Genomic DNA, 13,990 nt, shown 5'->3' with positions numbered 1-13,990 from the left:
ACATCCAATTGGATATATTATCGGGATCTTTCCAACACAATGTGCTTGCCAAAGGATAAAATGTAAAAAGGAAAGGTGAAGATCACCATAACTCTTGCATAAGGTAGAAGATAAAAGTAAAAGATAGGCCCTTCGCAGAGGGAAGCAGAGGTTGTCATGCGCTTTTATGGTTGGATGCACAAAATCTTAATGCAAAAGAACGTCACTTTATATTGCCACTTGTGATATGGACCTTTATTATGCAGTCCGTCGCTTTTATTTCTTCCACATCACAAGATCGTATAAAGCTTATTTTCTCCACATTAATAGATCATACATATTTAGAGGGCAATTTTTATTTCATGCACCGGTGACAACTTACTTGAAGGATCTTACTCAATCCATAGGTAGGTATGGTGGACTCTCATGGCAAAACTCGTTTTAAGGGATGTTTGGAAGCACAAGTAGTATTTCTACTTGGTGCAAATAATTTGACTAGCATGAGAGGGAAAAGCAAGCTCAACATGTTGGATGATCCAAGACAATATACTTTATTTCGGATATAAGAAAATATAACCCATTACGTTGTCTTCCTTGTCCGACATCAACCTTTTAGCATGTCATATTTTAATGAGTGCTCACAATTACAAAAGATGTCCAAGATAGTATATTTATATGTGAAATCTCTCTTCCTTCAATATTCTTTCATGAATTGTTCAAGTGACCAATTCTACGTTTGCTAACTTTCAATGAGTTTACTACCTATACTTATTATGTGTGAAGTCATTACTCCCCATGTTATAAGCAATATGAAACGTATATAAATTCAGATTTATGACATTCAATTCATTCAACCATTTACTCATAGGATATACGTGAAGCACATGAGTAAATGACAAACTACTCCAAAAGATATAGGTGAAGAACACTGAGTAGTCAAATAATTAACTAGCCATGGGAGGATTCTTTTTCATTCAATAATTCAGATCCAATGATTTTATTCAAACAACAAGTAAAATTGAAAATACGCTCCAAGCAAAATACATATCCTATGACGAATAAAAATACAGCTCCGAGTAAGGTATACCGATAGTTTTGAAGACGAAAGAGGGGATGCCTTCCGGGGCATCCCCAAGCTTAGGTGCTTGAGTCTTCCTTGAATATTACCTTGGGGTGCCTTGGGCATCCCCAAGCTTAGGGTCTTTCCACTCCTTATTCTCCTCATATCGATATCTCACCCAAAGCTTGAAAACTTCAATCACACAAAACTTAACGAAACTTCGTGAGATAGCTTAGTATGATAAAGAGTAAACCATTCACTTTGCTAATGTCAAAGACAAGGTTCATAATTGTTCCTACACAATGTCTACTATACCATATAATTTCTACAATTTATATAGAGAAATATAAGCCATAGAAACTAGAAAACAAGCAAACTATGCAATGGAAACAGAATCTGTCAGAAACATAACAGTCTGTAATGATCTTAACAAAAACCATACTTCTGCTACTCCCAAAATTATGAAATAAATTGGTGGACGTGAGGAATTTGTCTATTAATCTTCTGCAAAAAGAATCAACTCAAAATCACTCTTCTGTAAAAAATGGTAGCTAATCTCGTGAGCGCAAAGTTTCTGTTTTTTACAGCAAGATCACATTAACTTTCACCCAAGTCTTCCCAAAGGTCTTACTTGGCACTTCATTGAAACAAAAGCTATAAAACATGATTAATACAGTAGCTTAATCATGTAAACACACAAAAACAGTAAGGGTAAATATTGGGTTGTCTCCCAACAAGCGCTTTTCTTTAATGCCTTTTAGCTAGGCATGATAATTTCAATGATGATCACATAAAAGATAAGAATTGAAACATAAAGAGAGCATCATGAAGAATATGACTAGCACATTTGAATCTAACCAACTTCCTATGCCTAGGAATTTTGTGAACACATAATTTATAGGAACAAGAATCAACTAGCATAGGAAGGCAAAACAAGTATAACTTCAAAACTTTAAGCACATAGAGAGGAAACTTGATATTATTGCAACTCCTACAAGCATATATTCCTCCATCATAATAATTTTCAGTAGCATCATGAATGAATTCAACAATATAACCATCACATAAAGCATTCTTTTCATGATCTACAAGCATAGAAATTTTTCTACTCTCCACATAAGCAAAATTCTTCTTACTATTTCCTAAAGTTGACACTCTTTCAAACCCGCTTTAGATGATAGTATTATTCATACTCCAAAAGATATAAGTGAAGTTCATGGAGAATTCTCTAAATCGATGAAGAGATATCTCATACTAGCATGGTTCTTAAAGGAAAAACAAAAACACAAAGGACACAAATCATGTGAACAAAAACAAAAACCGAGGTATACCGATATTTGTTGAAGAAGAAAGATGGGATGCCAACCGGGGCATCCCCAAACTTAGATGCTTGAGTATCCTTTGAAATATTTACTTGGGGTGCCTTGGGCATCCCCAAGCTTGAACTCTTGCCTCTCTTTATTCTTCTCATATTGATAGCTCCTCGATCTTTGAACACTTCATCCACACAGAACTTTAACAAAAACTTTGTGAGATCCGTTAGTATAACAAAGCAAATCACTACTATAAGTACTGTTGCAAACCAATTCATATTTTGTTTTTGCATTATAGCTACTGTAATATAACTTTTCCATGGCTTAATCCACTGATAGAAATCGATAGTTTCATCAAAACAAGCAAGCAATGCATCAAAAACATAATCTGTCTTAAACAGGACAGTCTGTAGTAATCTGGAAGTTTAGCAAACTTCTATAACTCCAAAAATTATAAAATAAATTTGAAAATTTGAACAATTTTTACAGAAGTAATGTGCAAAAAGTTTCAGACCAATTTGACCTTCCAGTAAAAAATGTAAATTCATGCACTACAGCCAAAGTTTCTGTTTTTGTACTGCAGATAGTAAACAAGTTATAATACAATGGATATACACAAGGGGGATAATTATTTACAGAGAAACTTCCATGAAAAATTCTACATTATTTCCGTGAGCATGAACACAAGTGCTCAAGGTCGACCCTCACTTCTTCAATGTATAACTTTCCAATCACTTCTCTTTTTGAAAAAAAAATTAGGCATGAGAGGCAAGTATTTTTTTTGTATTTTCATTCTTAATTTTTTTGTATGTTTCATCCACAACTAAACAAAAACAAAAAGGAAAAACAAAATCTACTTAGTGAAGAAAGCAAACAAGCACACACACGAGAATATCAACCCCACGCTATTGCTCCCCGACAACTGCGCCAGAAAAGAGCTTGATAATCCCCAAGTGCAGGGAATCATCGTAGCAATTTCCAAAGGTGGAAGTGATAAGTATGGAGTGTCAAACCCACAAGGAGCTAAAGGTAAGATCAATATTCTCTCAAGCCCTATCTGCCACTGATACGACTCTACGTGCACCAAACATTTGCTTCCAATTAGAAACGAGAAATAAAACTATGTTGTGGGTATGAAGAGGATAACTTTGCATGGTATCGGAGAGCTAAAATATAAAAGTAGGTGTTGTCATCATAAAGTTAGAATATATTACTAAATATTATAAATAGCGAGTGTGGAATAATGGTGGATTGGTGTGCGGAATTGTCCTAGGCAATTATTAACAAGACCGGTAGTCGTCATTGCAATTTCATATGAGGGAGAGGCATAAGCTAACATACTTTCTCTACTTGGATCATATGCTCTCATGATTGGAACTCTAGCAAGCATCCGCAACTACTAAAGATCATTAAGGTAAAACCCAACCATAGCATTAAAGCATCAAGTCCTCTCTATTCCCATACGCAACAACCCCCTTACTCGGGTTTGTGTTTCAGTCACTCACCAACCCACTATAAGCGAATCATGAACGTATTGCAACACCCTACAACGGGAATCCCTCACGCTTGCGCGACACGGAGGGCACCATAGGACAGCACCAAAATAAAACATACAACTCGTACCAATCTAGATCATGAATCAACCCAAAGACAAAGGATATCTACTCAAAACATCATAGGATGGCAACACATCATTGGATCATAATATGTGACATAAAGCACCATGTTCAAGTAGGGATTACAGCGGGGTGCTGGAGAGTGGACCGCGTAAAAGAGATGAGGATGATGATGATGATGGTGATGTTGATGAAGACGATCACAGCGGTGATGATTCCCCTCCCGATGGCACTTCGGCACGACCGAGAAAGAGGAGGAGAGGTTCTCCCGCCCTTGTGCTTCCTGCTCCATAACCTCCCCCCTAGATGGGGAGAGGTTCTCCCTCTGGTCCTTGGCCTTCATGGCGATGATGGCCCCTCCGGGATCCTCCTCCATGGCCTCCGGTGATGATGGCCCCCTCCGGCAGGGTGCCAAAGAGGGCCTAGATTGATTTCTCGTGGCTACAGAGGCTTGCGGTGGCGGAACTTCCGATCTAGGTTAATTTCTGGAGGTTTCTGTATATATAAGAGGTTTTGGCATCGAGAACAAGTCAGGGGGGTCTCCGGGCTGTCCACGAGGTAGGGGGGCGCGCCCAGGGGGGTGGGCATGCCTCCCACCCTCGTGGGCAGCCCGGGACTCTTCTGGCCCAACTCTTTTACTCCATGGCCTTCTTCTGGTCCAAAAATAAGCTCCGTCAAGTTTCAGGTCAATTGGACTCCGTTTGGTTTTCATTTTCTACGATATTCTAAAACAAGGAAAAAACAGAAACTGGCACTGGGCTCTAGGTTAATAGGTTAGTCCCAAAAACCATATAAAATAGCATATAAATGCATATAAAACATCCAAGGTTGATAATATAATAGCATGAATACTTCATAAATTATAGATACGTTGGAGATGTATCAGCTGACACAAGCCTTGGCCCGTTATAATAGACATGGTTGCGCCGCCTGAAGCTAGCGCCAGACTGGGCCGGCCCGGTGCCACAGGCCTCAAAGCGCTCGTTTTTTTAACTGGTTTCTTTTCGCATTTCTAGTTTCGTTCTTGAATTCGATCGGTACTACTCCTGCTTGATGAGGTTGAACCGGGGATAAAGGATTTGCAGTCCCCTATCTTACCATGCCGCCAAAAAATCTGATCGAAAATCCAGAAAACAGCAAGTATTCATCCACGTTTTCTTATGAAAAGCCCCTTTCTTTTATTTTGAATATAATTCTACTTATATTTTTTCAATCTTTTTCAAAAAACCTATTCCTGCTTTATTTAACCCGGTTTCGATGATCATAAGAAACAAATAAATCCAAAAAAAAGAAAATATATTCCTACTTACTGAAAAATCTAATCCTACTTACTGAAAAAATTATTCCTACTTACCAAAAAACAAATAAATCCAAAAAAGTAAGAAAACCATCCAAAAATAATGAAACAATGAAAACTAAGAAGGGCACAAAGAAAAATATAGAAACTCAAAACAAGAAATAAAAGTAGAAGATAACGGAGAAAAGAAATGATAGCAAAAAAAGAAACAAAGAAACCAAAAATAAACTGTAGAGAAAAAGAAAAAAACCAATAAAAATAAAGAGAAGAAACGAATAAAAACCAATGAAAAGGTATAGAAAGGCGGAAAAGCCAAAAAACTGTGAAGAAATGAAGAAAATCGAAAGAAAAAGAAAAAGAAAAGAAAAGAGGACCCAAAATCAGTACAATCCACAAAACAGATAGGTTTACTAAAAAAATGCGAGCGAGCGATTCTTCTAGGTTTTCTCTTCCCTCAAATATGCATCCTTCTAGATTTTTTCGTGTCCTACCCCTGAGAGTATCCATGCATCCTTCTACTATCAATATTCATTTCTTCAAATACTTCAATGTTTTCCTTATGAATTTAGCCCTACCAAATAGTATCTGCAGTTCGTTCTTCGAAAGTGCACTGCGATTTGTATGCTTTCATTTCATTTTCAGTTTTAACATGTGTTTTTCTTATTCTACCAAGTTACAATCTATGAAACGGACCCGTTTTGTCACGAAACTTAGTCCGCTTATTCAGTTTTGTCATTGGAACTTGTGTTGCCTCTGCTGCCTGGTTTCCTAATTATTTATCATTGCGCACAGTGAACAAGTCGTGTCGCCAACTTAGCTAACATTAATATTCTCGGCGTGCAGACCGCAGACACCTCATATTCTTTCTCGCTCCTGTTTCCCCATCATCTTCCACCTCTCTACTCACATCCTCTAGATTTCTCTCTTCAGAATCATACCGGACATTGTTATCGCCGCCTGTCGGGTGTCGACGGTCACAATGGCGAACGAGGAGGACATTGTGTACTTTTGGTTGTTTAGGTTACCCTACGAAAAAGAGGCACATAAAAAACAGTCAACCTCAGCGCAGTTCATGTGGAGGTAAATCACCATGTATCCTTTTTTAATCTCGTCCAAATCAGGTTCAACTACTTTCTTGTACTAAACCGCTTGTTGGTACTTTTATAGTGCCCGGTTTGTCATGACCACATAGACTTGTGTGACGAGAAGAACGTTCTAAAGAACAATTCCTTCTCTCTCTTCACTCGACATGACTGTACAGAAATAACGTTAAGTTTACATACTCATTCGAATCTTATTCATCAGATGTCTGATTTGATGACAGTTCAGTATATGTTTTGGCTATGTGTTCTTTTATTGACTGAACAAGATTTAAATCCAACATTCTTTCAATCGCCTCTGTTTATTTTATCATGTTTCCAAAATGTTGCCTTATTTCGCCTTATTTCAATTATCTAACATGTTCCCTTTTAATATACGCAATTTGATGCATTTTACGTACCGTTGGACCACTACCTAACCATACATAATTTCTGTTTGGATACCTGATTTGGGCCAAATCCATAACCCTGAAGTTCTCTTTGAGAGGGTAACTAAGAGTTTTTGGATCGTACCATGCATGCATTATATTTATGCCTCTATATCTATATCTTTGTATATTTATGCTTACTAATATGAAAGAGCGAGTTGCAGAGATCCAGTTAATCACGCTTGTTCAACCGTATCTATCCAACGGTCTACCCCGCTTAGGTGTTTACCAGTAAACATGTTTAGCACCCTCTACTAATTAATATCATGTCTAATACCAACGTCAACTTAATCAAGTAATACGAAAACAACGTGTGATTGGTTGGTTAGGAGGATAGTGGTATATTCAGCCCATCAGAGTTCAAGGTGTGGCCACTTCGTCAATCTAAGATGATGTGCCGGCTCAGTCTCTCGAAGATGCTCATATGGTAGGGTATGCATACGTGTGTACATTCATAGAGGTAAGTGCATGTGTGTATGTATGATCGTCTAAGGACGCATCCGAGACTTCTTCTCATTTCTCTTCCCTAACCCTAGACGGTTAGGGCAAACTCTCCCCTCCAAACTTCGCCGGCGAGCCCGTGGATTCTCCTCGTCTCTGGCTGCGGCCGGTGGCGGGAGGGAAATCCCGGTGCCTCTGCTCCGGTTAGAAGTTTACGTTAGGGTTTTTTAGTCCTCGCAGGTGCGGTGCTCGGGCGGATGGTTGTGCTACTTTTTGAGTTTGTCTTCCGGGCTTTGATCCTCCGACGTAGATTCCTGCCGTCTCTTTGGGGCTGTAGGTTATGGTTTCTCGTCCTGTGGCGAGATTTAGTGTCAGGTGCTTCAGATCTAGGCAAGGGTTCAACAACGACGACCGTGGCTCCAGGGCGTTGGTCCTTAGGGGCACGTGCACGAAGACATTTCAGTTGTCATCGACAAGGTCAAACCGGCTCCGATACGGGGCTCGTTCTGGCGGTTGTTCGGGGTCTTGGAATCTCAATGTAATTTTTATTATGTTCGAGATGCTTTGTACTTCCGATGAAATTTGATAATAGATCTGGATCATTTTTGCAAAACAAATAAATATGCATGATTGTCTATGTCTGTATTGTACCCCATCTATTTTTATTTAGTCCGCGTATTAGCTTTGGTCAAAATCAAGCTATACAAACTTTGACAAAATTTGTAGAAAAATATATTAACATATACAGTAACAAATCAATACCAATAGATTCATTATTGAATGTACTCCCACTTCATATATATTTGTTATGATAAATATTTATATTATTTTCTACTAACTTGGTCAAATCCCATCTCCTGGTAGCATCTGACCCCTCTGTTCTCCATCCGACGGCTCAGATCCCACGGGTGCATTCGGTCCATCAGCTTTCCGGTTGTTCGAGCAGTAGCAGCTAAAATCCCAGTCTAGTCCCCTCCGAGCGACACATCCAGCTCCAGCACCACTCCCCTCCCCTCCCTCCCGGCAGGGCCCTAGCCGCCGCCGCCACGCCGGCGACCCGCCCTCGCCCTCCGCCGCCCCCCACCAGCCGAGCCGGGCTTCTCCCCAACCCCGAGTTGCCTCCCAGACCCCGAGTTCCTCCTCCGGCCCGGCGGCCTAAAGGTGAGCATGCATGCGCTGGTGGATGTGGTGGTTAGGCAGATCTTCGGATTACTGACTGATGTCACTCGGCTGCACAGGCCTCTAACCCACATTTTAGAGACGTGGATTTCTTGGTGTGTTGAACACTTGGTGTTGCTTCCTGTCGTAATGGTCTCAGCATGTGATGCCTAAGATCTAGAAGTTCGCGGTGTGGTTGCCCCCTCCAGATTCCCTTTACGCTTCTTGTAGTTGTGAAATATGACTCCAGCTCTTGGTGTTCAGCTATTTTCCGTAGTATTCGTTCAGATTTGAAATGATTTTGTTGTTAGGATTGATCTGACTGTCCTGGAAGTTCGGTTAGTTTTTATGGCATACAGGGGACGTAATTTGTATTAAGAATTGTTTTGTTTTTCAGGATGACTTTAGTGGTGGCTTATATTGTTTGTTGTTTGCTAGTAGACAGTAGTACTTACTACCTTTAAATTTCTAATTATAAGATGTTTTGGATATTGAAATATGGACTACATGCGGATTAAAATGAGTGAATATACACACTAAAGCACGTCTAGATGCATACAAATCTGAGAAAATAGAGAAAAACTAAAACATCTTATATTTAGGAACGGAGAAAGTATTTTTTTTCTTCAGTTTTCTATGCTAATCGAATAAAACGCTATATAGTATATACAATATATTAAAATCTTATTTTCAGAGTTGTGTCGACACGTCTAAGTTCATGTTTTGTTGTTTGATTGGTACGATAATTGCACTCCATTGTTACTTAGGCAAGGGTATTATTCTTCTCTACTAGGAGTACTACAGATCCTGATATCATTACCTATAACCCTAACTCAAAGAGTTTATTTTTGAGAGGATAACTAAGAGCTTTTGGATCGCCTCGTGCATACATCTATATATACACGTCTATATTTATATCTATGCTTGCTAGTATAAAAAGAGTGAGTTGCGGAGATCCGATAAATCTCACTCATTCAACCACATCTATCCAACGGTCTACGCCGCTCAGGTGTTTAACATGTTTAGCACCCTCTACTAATTGATATCATGTCTAATATCAACGCCAACATTAATCAAGTAATTATATCCTACCTACTATTAATGTATAGTTTAATTCTTGCACAATATTAATGTGCAATACAATTAATATCTTACCTAATATTAATGTGCATTGCACACACACAATTACTGGTGTAACGGAAAAGGAAAGGGATGATGGGTTTGCGAGGCCTATGCAAAATGTACCCGCAGCCCATCTCCTGGTAGCATCTGATCCCTCTATTCTCTATCCGGTGGCTCAGATCCCATGGGTGCATTCGGTGCATTAGTTCTCCGCTTTGAGTAGCTAACCCTAGTCCCTTCCCGGGCAACAACAACACATCCAGATCCACCACCATTCCCCTCCCTCCCACAGGACCCTAGCCGCCGCCACGCCTGCGACGCCCTCCGCCGCCCCCACCAGCCAGGCTTCTTCTCTTCCTCCCCGACCCCGAGTTCCTTCTCTGCCTCCCCGAACACGAGGTCGTCCTTCGGCGACCCAAAGGTGAGCATGCGCTGGTGGATGTGGTTGTTAGGCAGATCTTTCGAGTATTGAATGATGTGTCTCAGCTGCATAGGCCTCTAACCCGCATTTTAGAGACGGGGATTTCTTGGTGAATTGAACACCTGGTGTTGCTTCTTGTCTTAATGGTCTAAGCATGTGATGATGCCTAAGATCTAGAAGTTCGTGATCTGGTTTCCCCCTCCAAATTCCTTATATGCTTCTTGTAGTTGTAAATTAGGATTATCAGCTCTTGGTGTTCTGCTATTTCCGTAGTACTGGTTCAAATTTGAAATGATGATTTTGACATTTATTTATTGTAAAGATTTATCTGATTGTATTGGAAGTTTGATTAGGGACGTCATTTTGTATTAAGAACTGTTTTATTTTTAGAATAACTGAGTAGTGGCTGACATTGCTTGCAAGCTTGTTTGCTACTTACTTTTTTAGTTTTCTATGCTAATCAACTAAATCGCTATATACAATATATTAAAATCTTATTTTCAGAGTTGTGTCGACACGTCCAAGTTCATGTTTTGTTGTTTGATTGGTACTATAACTGCACTCCATTGTTACTTAGGCAAGGGTATTATTCTTCTCTACTACTACAAGTCCTGATATCCTTATTAGTGTTCCATGATGTTGACTGAAGTAAAAATACATTCATGATTCTGTTTCCTGTAGGTTATCAAAAGATCCTTCTCGGAAATGGAATATAGTTCAGACGATGATTCGGATATTAGCGATTCTGAGATTGATGAGTATGAAGGCAAGATTCATGCCCGCCTGGTTTCTGGAGATTTAAAGTTCAGGAATGGTGATAGTTACAGCTGCCCATTCTGTACTGGCAGGAAGAATAAAGATTACAACATGCAAAGCCTTCTTCAGCATTCCTCAGGAGTAGGTGCAGCACCTAATCGACCGGCAAAAGATAAAGCATCGCACCGCGCCCTTGCCAAGCATTTGAAGAATGGTGTTGCTAAGCCTTCTGAGCCGCAGCAAATTGCTATAGAGCCGCAGCAGCCGCAGCAAATTGCTGTAGAGCCGCAGCCTCTTCCAAACAGACATGAGAAGTTTGTGTGGCCCTGGATGGGAGTTTTAGTTAATGTACCTACTGAATGGAAGGACGGGCGTCAAGTTGGAGAAAGTGGAAATCGTTTGAAGGGGGAATTATCGCAATTTTGCCCACTGAAGGTTATACCTTTATGGAATTTTCGAGGTCATACAGGGAATGCTATTGTTGAGTTTGCAAAAAACTGGAATGGTTTCAGAAATGCACTTGCGTTTGAAAAGTACTTTGAGGCAGGAGGTTGTGGCAGAAGGGACTGGAAGCAAAACCAGAATCAAGGGTCAAAGCTTTGTGGATGGGTCGCAAGGGCTGAAGATTACAATTTTCCGGGGCTAATTGGGGACCACTTAAGGAAAAATGCTGACTTGAAAACTATCGATGATCTTGAGAATGAAGGAACACGTAAAAATAATAAACTTGTAGCTAATTTAGCTAACCAAATTGAGGTCAAGAATAAGTATTTACAGGAGCTTGAACTTAGATACAATGAGACAACTCTGTCACTTGAGAAGATGATGGGGCAAAGGGAACAACGTCTCCAGGCGTATAATGAAGGTTTGTGTTAATTTTGGATAGTTATCTGTTTTATATTGTACATGTGTCAAGATGCATGTTCTTCTGTCATCAGCATCTTCGTGTTTTCAGTTATTATAAATATTCACCAAAACTTGTTACTACTAGAAATTCGGAAGATGCAGCAGCTAGCTCGCAGACATTCTGAAAAGATCATTGATGAGAACCAAAATCTGCGTTCGGAACTGGAGTCCAAGATGAGTGAACTTAATGCAAGATCCAAAGAGCTTGATGACCTTGCTGCAAAAAGTTCTCATGACAAAAGTAATCTTGAGCAGGAGAAGCAGAAGGTCTGTGATTTTCTTGGCTCTGCATCTCATCTATTTTGCACCATCTTTAAATCTTTTGAAGTACACTCAAGTGGCCCCAGTAACCCCGATATGCAGTGTTGAGCGTTTAGTGGGTGCATCAGACCAACAAATATGAATTCATGATGATCACTCATAATACTAGTTCACAAGATTATCGGTCTGACATCATTTTACATACTATACTAAGGCATGAAAGTGTACAAGATTAGGCCCTGTTGCTTAGAAATATGCGTGCAACTTATGTAATTTTTTTGCTTGAATTCAGAATGCTATTAAATCAAACCATCTTAAGTTGGCAACAGCGGAACAACAGAGAGCTGATGAGGATGTGGTGAAGCTTGTGAGAGATCAGAAGGTATACGTGTCCTTGTTCTTTTTGTGTGCTGTGATGGTTTGGTTTTTTGAACAACATGTCTTGTATGTTAGTCTTACTCTATGGAAACTGCAGAGAGAGAAAGTTGCTGCTTTAAACAAGATCCTGGAGTTAGAACAGCAGTTGGAAGCAAAACAGACGCTTGAATTGGAAATACAGCAGCTGAAGGGCAAATTGGAAGTGATGAAGCATATGCCAGGTCATGAAGATTCAGTCTCGAAGGATAAAATCAATGAACTTAGTGAGGAGCTGCAAGATAAGATGGATGAACTGGATGCTATGGAGTCACTTAACCAAACTCTGGTTATTAAAGAAAGCAAAAGCAATACTGAGATGCAAGAAGCTCGGAAGGAGCTGGAAAATGTATGTTTATTTTAAGAAGTCATCAAACTGCGATGCGTACAGTGTTATGTTGCTTCAGCGATGTGATTTACGTATTTAATTCTCGAGATCTTATGGATATTCATCTTTCATCTACTGCTTGTTCCACAGGGCTTGCTTAATCTTTCAGGTGGCCGAGCACATATAGGGATCAAGAGAATGGGCGAGCTTGATCTGAAAGCAGTTTCAAATGCTCTCGGACAGAAGTTGTCGAAAGAGGATGCAGAAGTTACTGCTGCCATTCTTTGTTCAAAATGGGAAGCTGAAATTAGGAATCCAGAATGGCACCCTTTTAGGGCTGTCATGGTTGATGGAAAGGAAATGGTATGGATCTTCATTTGTAAAAAGCCATTGCTTGTACTTACTTGGGTAGCTTACTATATATACTGTTTCATATAGCAGCCATTTGATTATACATGTTTAGACTTCTTGTCTTGCATATATAAATCTTTTGTTATTTTGGAGTGGCATTTTGATGGCTGTGTTTTAGTTGTGTTATTGCTTCTTTTTCGTTAGTGCAGTATGATCGTGTTGCATATCGTTAAATTCTTGTTCCACTATACTGTGCTAGTTTATGGTAATTTCCTAAATGTTGGCTATCATAATGTGTTGTATTTACTATGATTGTCCTGGGAGGGAATAGTTTTCCTGCGAGTCTCATTAACTGGGTTATCTTGTTTTACTTGTAACAATTAATGGTGCATGCTTGCTGCGTTTTAGGAAAGAATCAATGCTGATGACGCAAAGCTTCGAGAATTAAAAGACGAGCATGGCGAAGAAATATATTCGTTGGTGACCAAGGCGCTGCGTGAGTACAATGCTAACAGCACCAGGTATCCCGTAGGAGAGCTGTGGAACTTCAGAGAAGAACGGAAGGCGTCTCTCAAGGAAGCTGTCCAGGTGGTGCTGAGGCAGTGGCGAGCCAACAGGAGGAAGCGTTGATTGAGCCCAAACAATCAATGTTGCTTCTTCCCTCCTGGTCTGGACAGACAGCAGCATTTGGTGTGGTTTGATTGATGATTCTCTAGTGACCATCTACCCCATGTTGGACACAAGTTGAATAATGAATAATCCTGTTGTTGCAGTAGTAGTAGCAGTAGTGAAGTCTCTGTCGATCTGTGTAAACAAGCTTGAATAAAGACTTGCAGTAGTACCAGCACCTGCAAGCACGCCATCGACCCGATCATCGGCGTCTGTTGGTAAGCGCCGCTGTATGCTTTCTTGTCTTAAGTTGCTGATAGTAATTCAGAGGAGTGTTTGTTTGTTGTCTGAATTAATGATGATGGCATCCCATACTTTTGAGCAAAGGGCACATTTTATGCATGACGAGTAAGCTTGCTTGTGAGCAAAC

The 13,990-nt window shown here is 39.9% G+C and overlaps 1 protein-coding gene across 4 annotated transcripts; it reads left to right on the top strand.

Moving 5' to 3' along the window:
* The first annotated feature begins 8,184 nt into the window (after positions 1 to 8,184).
* On the top strand, positions 8,185 to 13,916 carry LOC109736906 (protein INVOLVED IN DE NOVO 2). 4 transcript variants are annotated; one of them, XM_073505435.1, is made up of 8 exons: positions 8,219 to 8,395; positions 8,473 to 8,582; positions 10,617 to 11,556; positions 11,683 to 11,864; positions 12,151 to 12,240; positions 12,334 to 12,621; positions 12,751 to 12,963; positions 13,360 to 13,916. In XM_073505435.1, exons 3-8 carry the CDS (start codon positions 10,641 to 10,643, stop codon positions 13,579 to 13,581), a joined length of 1,911 nt encoding a protein of 636 aa, XP_073361536.1. In that variant the 5' UTR covers positions 8,219 to 8,395; positions 8,473 to 8,582; positions 10,617 to 10,640; the 3' UTR covers positions 13,582 to 13,916. The 4 variants fall into 4 exon arrangements, with proteins under 4 accessions (XP_020151714.1, XP_073361536.1, XP_045088011.1 ...); XM_020296125.4 differs by lacking the exon at positions 8,473 to 8,582 and having other exon boundaries at positions 8,185 to 8,395; XM_045232076.2 differs by lacking the exon at positions 8,219 to 8,395 and having other exon boundaries at positions 8,473 to 9,935.
* The last annotated feature ends 74 nt before the right edge of the window (positions 13,917 to 13,990 follow it).

This window comes from Aegilops tauschii, chromosome 7 (genome assembly GCF_002575655.3).
Source record: "Aegilops tauschii subsp. strangulata cultivar AL8/78 chromosome 7, Aet v6.0, whole genome shotgun sequence".
Taxonomy (NCBI): Eukaryota; Viridiplantae; Streptophyta; class Magnoliopsida; order Poales; family Poaceae; genus Aegilops; species Aegilops tauschii.
This window is presented reverse-complemented; position numbering and strand designations above follow the sequence as displayed.